At 38.2% G+C, this 17,082-nt stretch overlaps 1 protein-coding gene across 6 annotated transcripts in view; it reads right to left on the minus strand.

Moving 5' to 3' along the window:
* The window catches only part of usp2a (ubiquitin specific peptidase 2a), a 40,492-nt gene that overhangs the window by 1,424 nt on the left and 21,986 nt on the right, over positions 1 to 17,082 (minus strand). For 4 of the 6 annotated variants that reach the window (XM_018684012.2, XM_018684011.2, XM_018684013.2 and 1 more), the window contains 10 exons: positions 6,236 to 6,286; positions 4,704 to 4,827; positions 4,243 to 4,354; positions 3,963 to 4,073; positions 3,088 to 3,152; positions 2,601 to 2,704; positions 2,177 to 2,257; positions 1,842 to 1,920; positions 1,262 to 1,366; positions 1,035 to 1,155 (listed from right to left, as the gene is read on the minus strand). In XM_018684012.2, the coding sequence (XP_018539528.1) occupies positions 1,035 to 1,155; positions 1,262 to 1,366; positions 1,842 to 1,920; positions 2,177 to 2,257; positions 2,601 to 2,704; positions 3,088 to 3,152; positions 3,963 to 4,073; positions 4,243 to 4,354; positions 4,704 to 4,827; positions 6,236 to 6,286 (953 nt within the window). The remainder of the gene's footprint in view (positions 1 to 1,034; positions 1,156 to 1,261; positions 1,367 to 1,841; positions 1,921 to 2,176; positions 2,258 to 2,600; positions 2,705 to 3,087; positions 3,153 to 3,962; positions 4,074 to 4,242; positions 4,355 to 4,703; positions 4,828 to 6,235; positions 6,287 to 17,082) is intronic. The other 2 variants (XM_018684014.2, XM_018684016.2) reach the window with 1 other exon arrangement.

Below are 17,082 nucleotides of genomic sequence, written 5' to 3' on the forward strand. Positions count from 1 at the left end.
GGAAAGAGTGAGAAAGAGAGGGGAGATAAGGTGCATGGTGAAAAACAGAGGAGTAACGGTGAAGACAGAGCCACTTATGATTTAACCCTGATTTAGGCCGTTTGGCATCTATACAGAGAATATCCAAACAATATACAAAAAACACTTTTGCTCATTTTTCACTTCCAGTATTCACAGACTGATGACTGTCAGTGCATGTTTGAGCTAAACATGTCATATATTTATAATATCATGACAGTGATACTACAATGTTTCACATTAACAACAGCTGTGACTTTCGAGAGCAACAGCCAAACAAACTTAAAAAACAAAATCTAGATAGATTTAATACTAGAATTTTTAATAAATATATGTGTTTTATTTTTTCAAAATCCTTCAGGAACTGTTTCATGTGCACCACAATTTCATGTTTTTTTCCAGTTGTGAGTAGTTCCTCCATTGCGCATTGCATAGTAGGAGAATAGTGTACATCAACAGCACATTCAAAAATTGATCAATCAATTGTCCCATGGATGGACAGACAACAATCTCCTGGATTGCTTTGTTGGTGAAGAAAAAGTATACTCAGTGAACATTAGTTAAGATAAGAAGTTATAGAAGCAATGATTCCAGCACTGTGTGAATGGTATCTGTGTTTTAAAGCTGTCATACAGAACCTTCTCCTTCAGATTCAAATGCATAAGACCTGTAACACATATGGTTCAGTAACAGTGAGAGAGAAGTAGAGTGGTGTGTTATGAATGACTGCAGTGTGGCAGGAGAAAGGCTGGAGAGGCAACACTGCTTCTCTTTCACTCACACTTTTTTCATTTTTTCAACCACAGCGTGCTCATCATAACTAACATATCAGACTATATCATGTCAAAACCTAATTAAAAATGATTTCGCTCCTGCATATGTAACTTATATAGCAGAATGTGGAGATGAAAACCAAGTTCAATCAGGATTCATCAAGTGTCTTTTCATGTATCTTTTCATCATGATGTAAACTACATTAATATACTCTGATGTCTTGATTGAGTGCTCACACCTACCTGGAGTCATTAAATGTGTACCATTCTCCCGAGTTGGGATTGCGACAGTAAGCTGTGTAGTGACCGCCCATAGTGGTGCCTGAGTGGTTGGACACTGCGTACAGGTTGTACACTGCATTTACTGCAACAGAACAAAAACAAAAACAAAATTTAATCCCATGGTTACTAGTTCCTTTATTATGTCTTTCAGTGATTACAAACAGACCCGTGTCTTAGAATCTACTTACTGCTGTTTTCAGAGGCAAACTCCCGCAGGTCAAGATCCTTCATGGGGAAGTTAACAAAGGTGGACAGTTTGCTGGTTCTTCGTGCCTCAGAGAAGCGTTTCAGGTCTGGACAGGAGGGGGAGTCAAGGAGCAACTGCTCTATACAGTATATAGCGTTCAATATATTAAGCCATGATTTTTTATAGTTCTGTATAAGGTTCCACACTGGGTTTACTGCATGAACATAAGCCACTGAAGCTCAAAATTAGACACCTGTCAACGATTGATCTGACAAAACAATCAGGGCCAATTATTAGCTCACATAAACATGAGCCACCAAACAAGCACTTAGGAAATCAAGTTTTGTTCTATATGGATGTTTGTGTGAGAAGACATTTCTACAAACACAAAATGGTATTCCCTCTGAATATTCACAGGCCTGACATTTTTATAATCCAGCTACTACTGCTGTATACAGTATACCCATAATCCACACTCTATCTCTTAAACACAGACAATGACATGCTCCAGGTATAGGCTCACTGTAAATGTATTATATAATACATCAGTATCAGACAGTAATGTTCAGAGGAAAGGATACGCAGCACTAAAATCTTGGGGAACTTCTGTATTGTGAACTTCTTAGTGCATCTCCTCCGGGCTTTACACCTGTAGCATGTCTGTGGAGAAGAAATACAGAGATGATTCGATCACAAGCAGCAAGTTTCAAAAACATTAACAAACTAAACTTTAACAAGAAATTTACTAAGGAAGACAATACACTCAGTTATACAAGGCTTGTTCAATATTATTCATACTAACTTGAGACAAAATAGGAAAGGTTGGTGATCATCATATGTTCTCTTTCTCCAAACAACAGAAGGTTAAACAGACTTTAGGAATGATCCCCCTCTGGTTCACACACTGGATACCTACCGGCTTCTCGTCCCCATCGAGGACGTCTTCTTTGGTGAAGAGTCGCATGCAGTCCATCAGACTCACCTCACCGTAGCCCTTCTGGACACAAACATAGATGCATTCACATTAGCATGCACACAAGCAACCACACAACATACACACACACACACACACACACACACAAAGCACAAATAGAGACAGGGAGGAAACCAAAAAGCTTGCATAAAGAGCTGTGGACAGATATTTATTAAAACAGAAATTTCAAGTTCAAATCATCATGAGACAGAAAAGAACCCAGACAAGCAAACAAAAGTCACCTCTGCACCACTGATTGTGTCTGCTGACCTTCTGAAACATGTTATGTAAGAGTGACCAACAGCCTACGTTCTTGTCTATGTTCATCTGTGTCTGTGTGTGTGTGTGTGTGTGTGTGTTTCCTAACCTTGGCGATAGGTAGAGAGAGGTCCCAGAAGGGGTCGAAGACAGTGGAGCAGAAACCACAGTGGCTGCAGGTCAGAGAGCTCTTCAGCTGTCCTACAAACAGGTCTGACAGAGCAGGAGAAATGACATCAAATAAGAATGACACATCACTGGAACTGACATGGTTGAAATACATTAAGAAAATACATCTGGTGGTCTGTTTTTCTTTATGCTGAAAATTTGAATGTCATCTTATTTTATAGATTTAAAGTTAACTATACCAAAATCCTCATAGGCTTAAAATGCCTGACTTTACCTCATCTACCTCATCTAGCATGTCAAATCCAAACTAGACATTAGTTTGACATATAAGACTGGCCTCCAAACTATAACTTTCAAAGGTGAACTTTATTACAAAAGTCCAGGGATTTCGGTACAGGTAAAGCAAAAAAAAAAAAAAAAGCAAAAAAAAAAAAAAGCAATATTAGATCTAGCTTAGTTCTACTCACCGACTATCTTACTGTCTTCTCTCTCCAGGTATTTACTCCACATCTTCTTCCCTTTCTCTTCATCCCTAAACATGGAGCACAGACGAAACATTGAGCTGTTTGGTTTTTATTGTTATATACATATACAGTACAGAGTGATCGACAGAGGAAGGTATATTGATGATAACACTCAGTTGCTCTAATACAGTAAAAGGGCTGATCATGTAATGGATTATGGACCTGACCTACTTTATTCTAAATATATAGGTGACAGAAAATGGTATTAGGAGATTTAAAATATACATTTAAAAACAATGTCTAATTTGAAACACATTTTCAAGCTCAGAATATTTTTTCTACCTTGTCTGTAGGCACAGTGGACCTGTTTTGAGGGTAGTGCTGAAATTTGCAGAGATTAACTCTGACCCTTCAACAAGCTGCTGTTAGATAACTGATAATTATATCCAAGAAGAACTGGAGCATTAAGCTGCTCTGGGCCCCAGAGACACAACAACTCACAGAGACACAGGAGGTGAAACTGTTGCACACAGCCTTAAATTAAACCTTAATGATGAGGCCTTAATGATTCAGGTTTGCTAAGTCCAGGTCCTGTTTACATCCACTATACCTTTCTAGCATATTTCATATAAAAAATTCCCCAATATTCCGAGTCCAGCACAAACACATTTCCCAGTTTAGGATTCACTTTTCAAAATAATTCAGAAATTTCACAGGAAATTTTGGGTGCATTCTGTCTATTTAGAGAGATATGTCAGGTCTACTGATCCTAGCCACTGTCCTGTGAGTACCTGTACCTGTGTCAGTACAGGTTCACACACACACACACACACACACACACACACACACACACACGGTCTGTCAGGCAGATTACTCACGGCAAGTGGTCGAAGTCTTCCACAGTGCCTCTCGGCCTGACAGTGACCCTGTTGACCTCGTTGTGCAGGCCGTCCAGGAGGAAACGCAGGAACTCCTGAGCGTCCTGTTGGCTGCAAGACACACAGAAGTGTGTTCTAACTATCATGGTATTCTGACTTATTTCTGATCTTGCAATTGCATTATTCTCAGACAGTTCTCTGGCAAAAGCAAAGTTATAGGTTCCTGAGAAAATGTATGAGAGCATATATAAAACTTAGTGAGGACAGGAACAAAGCTTACTTGTATCCCACAAATCTGGGAGCGTATCTCTGGATCTGAGTTTTGAATTCAGATGGGCTGACTGCCTCACTGCTGGACGACGTCCACATGGTCTGCATCAGCTTGGCAAATTCTATCGACAGAAACACTCACATTATTCACATGCTGAGACATAAAATGTACTTGGCTAATTCTACAACTGTAATACAGTATTCTGGTTTGTTGGTGAACTGAGGGTGCACCCTCACTGTCCTAACCATTGTCAGATTTTGTATATTTTCATGCAGTCCTAACCACTTTAAAGAATATTCTCACTGCCTCTCCAGACCTACAAAATAAGAACTAGTTTGCCTGTTTTTCCTAACACATGTTCTGAGAGATATTTAATAATTTAAGAGATAAAGAGGGAGTGTGTTATTTGTGAGCAGCTGTGAGCATTGTTTATTTTGGACTCTAGGGGGCCTGTGTAACACGTCTCTCACCTTCCATGAGGGCTGTGTTGGTGCGGCTGTTGTTGTTAAGGTCTCTGCGGTGCGAGTTGTGCAGGCAGTAGTCTCGCAGGCTGTGTGTGTTACTGAGACACTGCAGGATACTGTTCATGAAACACTGCAGGGAAAAACAACAACACAATCAGTTTAATTTCCTTATAGATGAAATGACATTAAGCTCAAGTTCTCATTTGCTACAAAAGAAAGAAAAGACCTTTACACTTAGAATTAACAGCTGTTTTGTACATTGTTATTTTTGCAGGGTTATATTTAATCTTTAATGTGTGGTTGTCACATACATAATGAAATCTCTGTCTTTTGCTGTGCATTATTCACACCATTGTTCCCTTACAATCTGCTCAAAAATGTAACATATTTGACCTGCTTGTTGCCCTGCTGATGTTCATACTCTCTATACAGTAGCTGAAGCTGGCAAATTAAAGGAACAGTTATCAATATTATAGAAAATACATATACACATAAATAAGACTTAGGTGAGAGGACTGATACCAGGCTCAAATCTGTACTCGAAATACGAATCTACATCCAGCAGCTGGTTAGCTTAGCTTATTTCAAAGCCTGGGAGCAGGAGGAGCTACCCTGGCTCACTGATGAACACTTTGATGTTGTTTCTTTATTCTGTACAGAAATGGAAGAGTAAACAACAAGTTTGGGTTTATGTCTTTATGCTTAGCTAACTGGCTTCTGGCTCCAACCTCATATTGAACACAGTGGTATCGATCTTCTTATAATTACTTCTTATAATTACTTATCTTCCCATAATTACTCTTACTTATTTTTTGTCCCTGTGCTTTGGAAAAAATACTCTTTGCACTTTGTTGTTAATGTAGTCCATTATGTGTCCACTTTGAGATGGACATTCTTGGATTCATACATTTTTAATTTTATTTATTTATTTTATTTTTTATTTATTTTACACAACTAAAACTTAAAAATCCTCCTGACAACAATAAGCTTACAGACTCTATGACAGTCTGTCTTTTGGCTATAAACATGTAGTCATGTATCTATGATTAGTGCATTTTTTTCATAATTGTAGTGCATTTATAAATGTGTTTTGTAGATCTGAAAATAATCAAATAATTTCTCAAAGCTTTCAAGACAAAGTGAAAGATCTGTACTATAATTACCTTCAATTAAGGCATATCACACACATACTCACGTTGTCAAAGACTGCACTGTCTGTGTATACTCTGCTCCCCTCACGTGTTCACACAAGACACGTGCAACATGGTAAGATCAAACCAGTCAGAGGGAGAGAGAGCGAGTTCTCCCTGGTCCATAGTTCAGAGCTCTCTGATTAGGTTACTGTATATACACACTGACAGCCTGGTGCCTGGCAAATACTCTGCTGGACCATCACTCATGTGTGGACCATACACCAACAATCACTAACTGGATTTAAGGAATTTAGTGAGAGTGTGAGGTTCCCTCTCCATTGTAAAGAATAAGCTGTCAGTATTGAACTTGGTTGTAAACAGTTGTAATGTTGTTGCTGTACTTACAGTGTTTCCTAGGTTCTTTAGTCCCACCAGGCCTTGGGCACTCTTTGAATTCTGAAAAACAAAAGATAAAATATTTAGATGAAAGTTAAAAGGCAAATTCAATGTATGATCTTTTTACATAAGTGTAACATTTATCTCCCATTGTCTTTCCCCTGTGTTAATGTGTACACACAACTTTTAGCCATTGCCAGTGTTTTACCTTAAATTCATCAGGGATGGCTGTATTATTTCTGAACTGAACTGAACTGAAGGACGTATAAAGTACACATATGATTTCTGACTACATTTTTTGAAGCATTCTTTTTTTTAAATTTCCTTGGCTACTTCTGTTATCATAAGAGATTTCCAACAAACCCCAGAGAAGTGATGGAAACTACTTCTACTTAGCTGTGACTAGAGTGTGTGTAGCATTTCCCCTTTAAAAACATGTTAAGCAAATAATTTGCAGCACATAAATAACTTCATGTATTTATGATTATGCAGGAAAAAAATAAAGACTTGAGAATACTTGAGAAAACAGTTGTTTGTTTCAGGATACTGTAATCTCTCATATACTGACATCACCAGTGACTGACAACTGTCATATCTCATCAGTTATCACAGATACATACTGTGTTACATCACTGTGTTCTTCCTTGTATTCAGCTTTCCACTGAATAACCCAGGACTGTAATGTACATCACCACCAGCTGTTTTTTAAACACTGCAGAGGTATTTCAGGCTGATTTTATAGCTTAATGATATCCCCAGGAAGCTGGAGAATCAGCAAAACCAGGTCATGTGATAAAGATGTGATCTATCTACACAGCAGCTGAATGTGTGTGTCGTGTCCGTCTAGGAATGACAGACCAGGAGGTTTTTCCTGGTGAGCATTATCTTTAGAGAGGAACTTATTTTTGTTATCTCGCGGTTGGTCCCTCTCTTGGTAATCACTCCCAGAGGGCAGAGATCTGATCAACAACAGTAGATAACATGGAATCACAGTACCTTAAGGATTTTCTACTCTATAGTTTTCACTGTTGCAAATTCTCAGCGCAAGAAAGCATTTTAGCTGAGTGAAAAACAACAGACGGCAAAGCATATTATCATGTTTTCCACATCTCAAAAATGGTACAAAATGCTTTGCAGAACTTATGTCATCACTTGCTGCGGTTAAATTTCATTACATAAGTTGAGTGGTTATGTAATTGAGTAGCTAGAGGAAGAAGTAACAAAGAACATGGGGGTGGATAAGGAATGTACTTGTGCCCTCGACTAAGAAGCAGAGACAGCAGATAATTATGCTTTAGAAAACACAGGCTATGCCAAATTAATTTTTCGCATCATTCCCTCAACTAGAGTGACTGAACCAAATTCAAGCCCTGTCAAAGTACATGTCATGTTGATAACATTTTTGGTAATGTTATAATAATTAGTAACAATAACTGCAACATAATCCAGTGATTTTAAAGAAGAAAGCAAAAACAGATAAAACAGGGTAACTAGGGGCAGAGAAACTAACAGCCTGGTAACTTGAGCTTGTATTTTCTAAGCACAGAGCGACTCTGCAGGGCCAGCAGCTTAACACTAGTCACCTGATCTCACTGGCAGTTGAAAAGTTGAAATCTATCTTACCCACCTGCACCAGGTTACCCTCACCTGTGGGGTAGCTACAGCACATTCACTGAAAGAATACTACATATCAGGAATGGTATATAAAAACTGGTGGTACAGTAATAATAATAGCTTATCACTTTAGTACAAGACCAATTTTCAGTCAAACAGAAAACCAGCAAACATTTGACTCGAAGTGACCCTTGACCCTTGACCCTGATCCTTCATATTCTGGTTTAAGCCTTTCTCAACACAATCAAAACCAAAGTTAAATGATGGCAGTCATCTAGAATAGGTGCTGGAGAGGTCATTCATACTGAACTCTGTGGTCAGCAGCCTCATCACGCCCTGGATGTAACCTGACAAGCTCAGTTCAGTAGAATGCATCGATTAATTTGCATACATGAGTGACCACAGTCTACACGCTTGATGATCTCACTAACCCAACAGAGCTGCCTTATGTGATGACACCATTAAAAAAGGTATCAGCAGTCGAATGGTCTCAAAAACATTATGTGAGTGTGCTGGGAAATGGCTTTAATCATTACACTATTCTTAACCTTTACTGTTATTGCTACCTAAGCAGAATGTTTTCATAGAGGCTGGTGGGGCTGTACTAACACAGGTCTATACTGATAGTTCTTCATTACTGATGAATGTGTCAGCTATTATTTTCCAATGTATCGACAGTTCTCTGTGGGTTGTCAATAAATTGCATATTTGATCCTTTAGTAATATAAACATAATAATGATGCAGCTTTTAACGCTCAATTGATTATTCAAATACTCCAGCTGTCGGCCTTCAGGAGGTTTGCATGATTGGAAGCGTGTTTGGATGTTCATCAGTAATGTGAGCCTGCAGCTTATCCAGTTATGAGTACCAATACAGGAAGGGCTTTTTACTATTATATAAATAACCTCTGCCATCTGTCCTTAATTGAGGAGAAAGAGTCAGTACAGCACATGGAGGAGAAAAATCTACAGTTTAATTAGCTATGGCTTATCTAAATCCTCCTTTCTGTAAATTCCCCTGTAGTGAATGAAGCACTTTATTAGCCACGGCCACATAACATAAATACTCAAACACACACGACAGCTTCACTGTCTCAGTGGTGACTCTGTTACGACACGATGCAGGACAAAATCCTCCCCGGTCACCTCAAATTTTATTTCATAACACACACACACACACTCACACAGCCTCTTCCCCTACAGCTGAAATGTGTACGTCTGACTTTGCTGCACTCTGCTGAGTAATGCCACGGCTGGTCCCAAAAATAGCAGCTTTGCTTTTAATAACGCCTGCTTGTCCACTTACAATTGGCTGATCCTTTGGCCAGCTTGGCAGATGTCACCATGATGAAACAACATCCCAGCTCTGTCTCCGTAGCAACGCTATTCTTAATTTTTGCGAAATGGAAAGGTTAGAGGACAGAGTGACATCACAGTGATAGGGCTTGTGACGTGTGTGAGTATGATTCAGTGTGTGTGAGAGGTAAGTGTGTGTGGAGCTGGTTGTGAATGACCTGGAGCAGATGGGACTTTTTGACTTTTTAGTCTGAGGCTGAAAGCAGTCGATGTTTTGTTCTAATATGATCCACTTCATCCCACAGATGACAGAATGCAATTGTAATCCATGTCATTGAGTCTGAAATCTTAATGCAGTGTGTCAAACAGGATCTGTTAATGTATGTGTGTGATGATCCATAAATCACTGGCTCAAGCACATGACTATAATGACAGTTTATTCTGTTCTGCTGGGATTCCTCTATATTCAGTTTAAACAAGCACAGAGTGCATATGCAGGATTAAAGTCATGCAATTACAGTAAAGCTACACAAGTACAGTATTTTCAGCATATAAAACGGCAGAGAAGTGAGACATTGACAGTTAAAACAAAGCTGTTGGATGTTCAGTTAAGAGTTTTTTTCCCAGTCATGATGATTTAAAGGTTGAAAAACTAATTTTAATTTTAATCAGTTTCTTATTATCAGCAGTGGCCTCATACATGAACATAATATTTTCTACCACACAAACAACAGCCTGCTGGTGAGTCCAGCATGAACAAAAAAAGGCTCCTCACTAATTCCATCAGCACAACAGAAAAAAAATGTAATTAGTGCTGCAGCAATGGACATAATACTGAATTTATTAAGACGAAGGGTAAACATAGAGGAGGTTTTGAGCTTGTGTCAACTGGGGAAGAGGGGAAAAGCCTGTACCAAAATTAAGGCCTGATGTTAATAAATGTTTTGATTTTTTTCCCCCAATTTTTCTATTTGATCATTTAATTATTATACGTGAGAGATTCCTGAAAAGGTGACATCACATAATCTGTGCACCAATTAGAATTTAGCAACATTCTAATCACAATCTGATGAAACCTTTTATTTGATTAAATCCTTCATACACATTCTATAACACACACACACACACACACACACACACACACACACACAAACAACTGAACTTGAACTTTTGACAGTAAAAGACGCAGCCTGTGATATTCAAATCACCTTAGTGCTAACTACATGATGTTATTTTAACTAAGTAGGTCCATTCACACACAACCACCAACACTCTTAAGGTTTTTCATGTAGTTAAGTACTTAAATCTCATGACTACATTCTCACCATTTTTCTCGCCTGTCAAAACCTTATCCACTAAATTACCAACAAAATACCTAAAGGACTGCTTGCAAAAGAAAACACTGGATACCTCACATGTATCAATATTGGGCGAAATCCTGAACTACAATCCAAATCCACTATAATCCAAAAATTTAATTTACATAATTTTTGTTTAGCTGTTGTGACCATGGTGATACTGTTAGCCAGGATATTTTGACTCAAAGTAACCCACAGAAGTGCAGGGCAGCTAGTGTCTGATTGTGAGCCAGAGGGTGATGAAAACAGTTATTTCATGTGCCAGACATTCATCCATCTGGAGTATTTAGCAATATAATAACATGGTCTAACAATTAACTATCCCTATACCTTACAGAACACATCCATAAACCAGTTGCACTGCATGCTAAAGAAGGACTTTAGTTTTATACAGGAGGAGGTGAAAGGATGGAAGAAATAAAGAGAGGAGGGGAGATGAATAAAACCAGTCACATGAGAGAACATACATCCACTGTTCATATTCCAAGTTGTTCCATGTGATCAGATGGATACATACTGTACACAAAAGAGGCAGCCCAGGGGACAACTTTGCATTAATGCTCTATTCATAAATGTCAGAGGCAGCTAGGGCAACTAGTGAGCTACTTTTGAAATCCTACTCCTTTAAGGCTAAAAAGCATCACGAACAGAGAGGCCACATTAAAAAGCATTCCAGAGGCCAGGTTGAACCGCTTCCTAAAGCCGGGAATAAGAGACAGCGAAAATGTCCCATTGGTGTGTACCCAGCTTGGTGGAAGTACAATCGGGGGGCCTGCGGAAGAAATGGGTCAAAGCAAGGTGAGGAGGCTGGAAGAAATGAATAATCCCTGATTCCAGGGTGACTTAATAGGAAAACAGAGGAAGACAACAACAAACTCGAAGGAGGAAGAAAGAAGAAAAAAGGAACATTTAATTCTGCAATTTTGCTCCTAGGACGAATGTTTTATCTCACCACTCGATGAACTTTGGCCACAGCAGGAAGATTAAACTATCTGACATCTGCTCTGTGTTTATGTCAATGATAATCTAAGGAATCCAGTGTAACAAGTGCCTGACATACTTTCATTTATTGTCATCAGCTGATAGTGATCAAAAGGTGACAACAAAAAGGACAGACTCAACTGACTCAAGGGTTTTTAAGGTGACATTCTTGTCATAAGCGCCATCACAACAAACACCACAATACTGTAATTAAAGCTATTTTTCTACTTGACGCCCATGTATCTGATTGATAAGAGTTAATGGGACTTGTTTTATTTGAAATGAAAACAATATTTCCACAGGTACTGTCTTAGTGACATCTGAGTTCAGTAAAGTGGAGATGTCATTGTCCATCACTGTTTTTCACCAAGTGACCATGTGAAAGCTGGGGTGAACATAACTTCTGTTTGAGAAGCTTATATTGATATGGCTGCACCCTTAAAGGTACCCTGTGTGGTTTTTGATCACTAGTATCACTGTGGAGTTTTTATGAGTGGGTATTTTGTTTCAATCTTGTTGGCAGTTGGCAGTAGTTATGTGATATGAAATTCAGCAATGCGGCAAAGGAAAGGAAGAATAATAGTGCAGACTAGCAAACATTAACGCAAACAATGATTTAAAATAGTTAAGAAAAGTCCGATTGCAAATGTTGAGAGAAAGGAACTGCTCTGAACACCTTTGTTAGACTTGTTGGTCTTGTTTTGTTGAGACACACTGAAGGTAAACATAACATTTGTTTGTTCACAAGAAAAAACGTAGAACATTTAATTGCTCTCATTGCCGTTGAAAGCACATGTGTGAATGATATGAAAGCCTGAATCCTGTTCTAAAAAAAACATACTGGCTGGTAAAATTAAACGTATTGTGAATTCTGGGATGTGTTGGCTGTTACAGCCACTGGACAAGAATGCTTATTTTGTTTGAACTGAAGTTAACATTTGACCTAAACTTTCAAGTACAGGCTACCTCAAACAACCTGCAGTACTGCACACACTTGTTGCTGCAGCAGCCCCTTAGTAATCTAAATCTTGTAGAGACTGGCGATGGAGTGGGAAAATAACAAGCTCAAAGCACAAGTGATACAGCCTAATGAAATCTCAGAGGGAAGCTTATGCCAAACTATAAATGAGTGCACAGGAGCATTCTGAAAACCTCTGTGCAATCTGCAATTAACTCTAACTACTCTTCATAATAGTTTGGTCAAGGAAATTGAAGTAGTAGTGATTTATTTTGGATAGAAGCTCTTCACTTTTTGTTATTCCTGATATGTCTAAATGATATTCCTCTATCATGGTGCATATAATATTATACAACAATATCTACATATAGTGTGATATAATACATTTTTGGAAAAACAACTAGCTAATAATGTCTCCTTTTTGATTAGATAGATAAATAAATACCTAACACACCATTCATCACATTGATGCAAACATTCTAAAATTTAATGATTAACAACATAGCCCACTACACCCAGAGATATTAAAGGGATAGCTAAGATGCTATAAATAGTATGCCAAAATTCAAGATGGTTAACATACACTTAGTTTATTGGTAACACCCAGCTAAAACTGATGCAGTCTAATGTAACAGTCCTGCAATAAATCCTCCTTCATGAAGCTTATAATGTCCAGTTTTTATTGAAATAGTTTTTGAGAGATGTTGATTCAGCAGTGTGATCATTTTAGGGATGTAGTTAGTGGTGCTGCTGAGCTGTATTGCATTACACAGATAGGTGTTTCTGTTATTTAGCCTACCATGAGTACTATAAATGGGGTGAGTTAATCTATTTTATCTCAAAGTACACTGCCATATCACCTAGATGACATTAAATTCCCATAACTACAATGATAGTGAGTCATTGAAAATTTAGAAATTATTTGAGACAACATTTACACCACCATGGGATACTAAAACACTCAAATGAAACAGAAAGTATTCAAAATCAATGTGGATGACTAATATCTAATTGAAGTATTGGCAATGTTGTAATAACATGCTGCCCAACACCAGAGCAATAACAAGTGCCACTTTCCCCCTCTGCTCTGCCTGTGTCTCTGGGGCTGTAAACTAAACTTCACACTACCAGCAGCAGGATGCCTGGGTCCACCTGGCAGTACAGAATGCCAACTGCTGATTGGCTGGCAAAGCAGCGTGAGAGAGAGCTGAAGAACAGTCTGTTCTGACCTGTCTCTCTGTTTGGCAGACCATCATAAACAATCTCTCTCTCACTCTTTTGCTACTGTCGAGTCTCTCCCATGTGAGCAAAAAAGTGACATGTTCGCTCACACACTAGTTTGTGTGTGAGTTAACACTCAGTGTTGGCACTTGATAGAGTCTATTTACTCCTCCTGTCTATAAAGCACAGAGGGATGAAATCAGTCATCAGGGCTTGATGAGCCAATGTCCGGTGACGTGGAGCCACAGCTCATCTCTCTCACACATTTGAACACTTGCACACACATGCAGACACACACTTACATGCAAACAAGTAAACAGTAAGATCCTTTTACTGAGAAGAATGGCTGACTTTCTGAGAAATACAACTAAATATAGCCTATGATCCTATGAACTAGCCCCTTGGTTGCATTTCATTAGATCAAAGACTGTGAGAGGACATTCCTCACACACCATCTTCACCCACAAGGGGTCTCATACTCAAATCCAACATTGTTTAGATAACAGCTAGAGAACATGTGGCCCTAAAGCAATGCATTGACTTCTTATATAACATGTTCATCTTCACACATCTCCACTGCTAGGTATTTTTCTACCAGGAAAAACTGTACCCTCAGTAATAGAAAAGTTACTGCTACTAGATAACAGGCATGTGTTTATATTAAACTGAAGCCTGTGCCCCTGGGCCTGTGTCCATTCACTACATTCTACACTGGGTGATCACACCATAGGCTGAAGCCAAATACTTTCTGTGCAACAAAGCACCTGTACCTCAGACTTTTATACTACAGAAACACCAAAGACATCCTCAGTATCAGAAAAATACTGATTCCTGCAGGTAAATAGCTTTGTTACCATTACACACAGTTAGGAAAGTATATTCATACAATGAAATGAACCCTCACCAAACAGCACATGCTGATGATATTTTTCTGGCTGAAAAATCAATAAGGATAACATTATGTCTCTGAGAAGAATGGCTTGGTTAAAATAATAAATTACACATACCATAGAGTAAATAAGTTAATCTACACTACTGCTAATTAAAACACTTTACCTGGCTCTAGAAATTAAACAATGCTGAAAATCAACAGGGCAATGCATTTCAAAGACAGATTAAAATTATTTAGGCTGGTAACACTCAGTACTAGTCATACTCTTTAGGTTTATCTACCTGGTATCTAGTAGGACAGACATATGGCTATTCTGAATAAATGATTATTGTTATCATAGTTCCCAGAACTCAAAGTGACATCTTTATCATTTACTGATTTTCAGTCATATATCATTACATAAACATGTCATGTTAAGTTTTAGCAACATTCTGTGGTACAGATTAAATATTTCAAGCTAACTAAAAATAACAAGAAAAAACTAACATTTACAGCTTCATGAGAGTTTTGTCAGTATAATTCATAATACTGTAAAATAAGTGACTATACTGCAACAACAGCTTGATCATTTTTATATGTAATTTTGCATACATCTGCCATATCATGATATACAGAAAATGGAACAATATTTACATTAATATTGTGATATTAATCATATAGCCCAGCCTTTCAATTAAAGTAAACCTCAAACTCAAAGACATTTGACTTACACTGATACAAAACACAGAAAAGCAGCAAATCCTTGAACTGGAAAAGCTGGAACCAAATTTGAGAATCATTTATTGACTGATCATCAAAATAGTTGGAGATTAATTAAATTACATTTAAAAAATTTAGGTTATTAAATTTAAGGTTAAGGTTAGGTTTGTCAATTGTTTCAGAATAAATTTTGATATGTAGAGGAATCATAGAGGACGAGTTAGAAAGTGGCAGTACAAAGCAACCTTTATCTTTACAGCTATCAGTGCTGATGCGCTGTGAGCCTGTTGTGCAGAAACATGTGCAGGATCACAGATAACCACACACACACACCCATATACTGTAGGTTCATGCTAACAGTCAAACCTGCATAAACATTCCTCTCATAACAAATTTCTCTCAAACTAATTCTCATATACATAATACATGGTGTGTAGAGAAGGAGTAGAGGATAGATGAGCAAGAGAGAATGGAGAAGGACAGGAGGAGCAGGTGGATGGTGACAACAAAACAGTAAGCATGCCAAGCTTCCGAGCCTGGCCAGCACTAGAGTGTATTCTAATGTGATTTCTCATTACATAACAGAAGCTGGCACACAGCAGCTTAGGAACATACACACATATACAAAACACACACAAAAAATGGCAGCAGCAAGATGAAAAGTCATTCCTGATAGAAGTATCAGGACAAATACAGCTGACAAGTAGGCTTTTAAATCTCACTTTACACAACAATACATGTGTAATTTTAGCCTCCATATATCTACACAAGGTGTGGACAGTAATAAACAACTTTAAAGCAAATAATACATATCATTTACTGTTGTTAGTAAGGCTACATGCTAACTGCTATGTTGATCAGCACACAACAATGAGTCATTTACTAGGTATGGGCAACACTTCTATAACATTTATGTAGTGAATATACTTTTGATCACAAAAACCCTCCCAGTGTTGGAGGAATTAGCAGCATAAACCCTACAGTAAAATCTGTCTCACATTGTTTTTCGGCAATAGCCCACTTGGTTTTTCAGAAGAGTTTAAATGTCCTGTGTTTATCTAAAATTTAAAGATGCTTTTCTACACTGACAAAAACAAAAGCACACGAGGAATCATTCTATACCATTAACCTCCAGAGAACTTCAAACTGTAAAATGTGAAAACAGTTGAAAATAAACAGAAAAAATATCATATTGCCATAATTCCTTTGTTTAAAGGCAACACTGGTGTGAAAGACAGTGGTTTTTGGTACATTATGTACTTAGACCTACATCTATCTGTATGTAGCTGTCTCCATACGTAAACCGCCTGAGGCAGCATATATGCACTAGATATTCCAGTGCATGCAGAAAGCCCTGTCGAAATGGGTTATTTCTTCACTCATTTCCACTATGGGCCTACAGTGGGATACATAAGAGCAGTGTAGTAAGAGCAGCTGTAATGTATGAGGGGGATTAAACGGTGGTTATATAACCAGTGACCTGCCAGTGCAGGCCTACTGATCCTGGCACCGCGGAGTACAGCGGCTTAAGAGAGCGGCTTACCTCTGCAAATGACTCACTTGAACGTTAAACTGACATCATCTTCCACAAAACACATAACAATCGGTAAAATAAACATCTGTGTCCTCTTTATCGTGACAAAAAGCCTCATCGCTGCCTGAAAGGACCAACTCTCCTACAATGTGTGTCCCAATTCAGACATTAACCTCGAACATCAAATATAAGCTTTCAAACAGTATGAAGTAATGACCTATTAACGAATACAGGATAATATGGCAGCACTTTATATATTGTTGTTCCTACTATACGCTCAAACTGCTCGCGGAGTATTTTGAT

Source organism: Lates calcarifer, linkage group LG21 (assembly GCF_001640805.2).
Source record: "Lates calcarifer isolate ASB-BC8 linkage group LG21, TLL_Latcal_v3, whole genome shotgun sequence".
NCBI lineage: Eukaryota > Metazoa > Chordata > Actinopteri > Centropomidae > Lates > Lates calcarifer.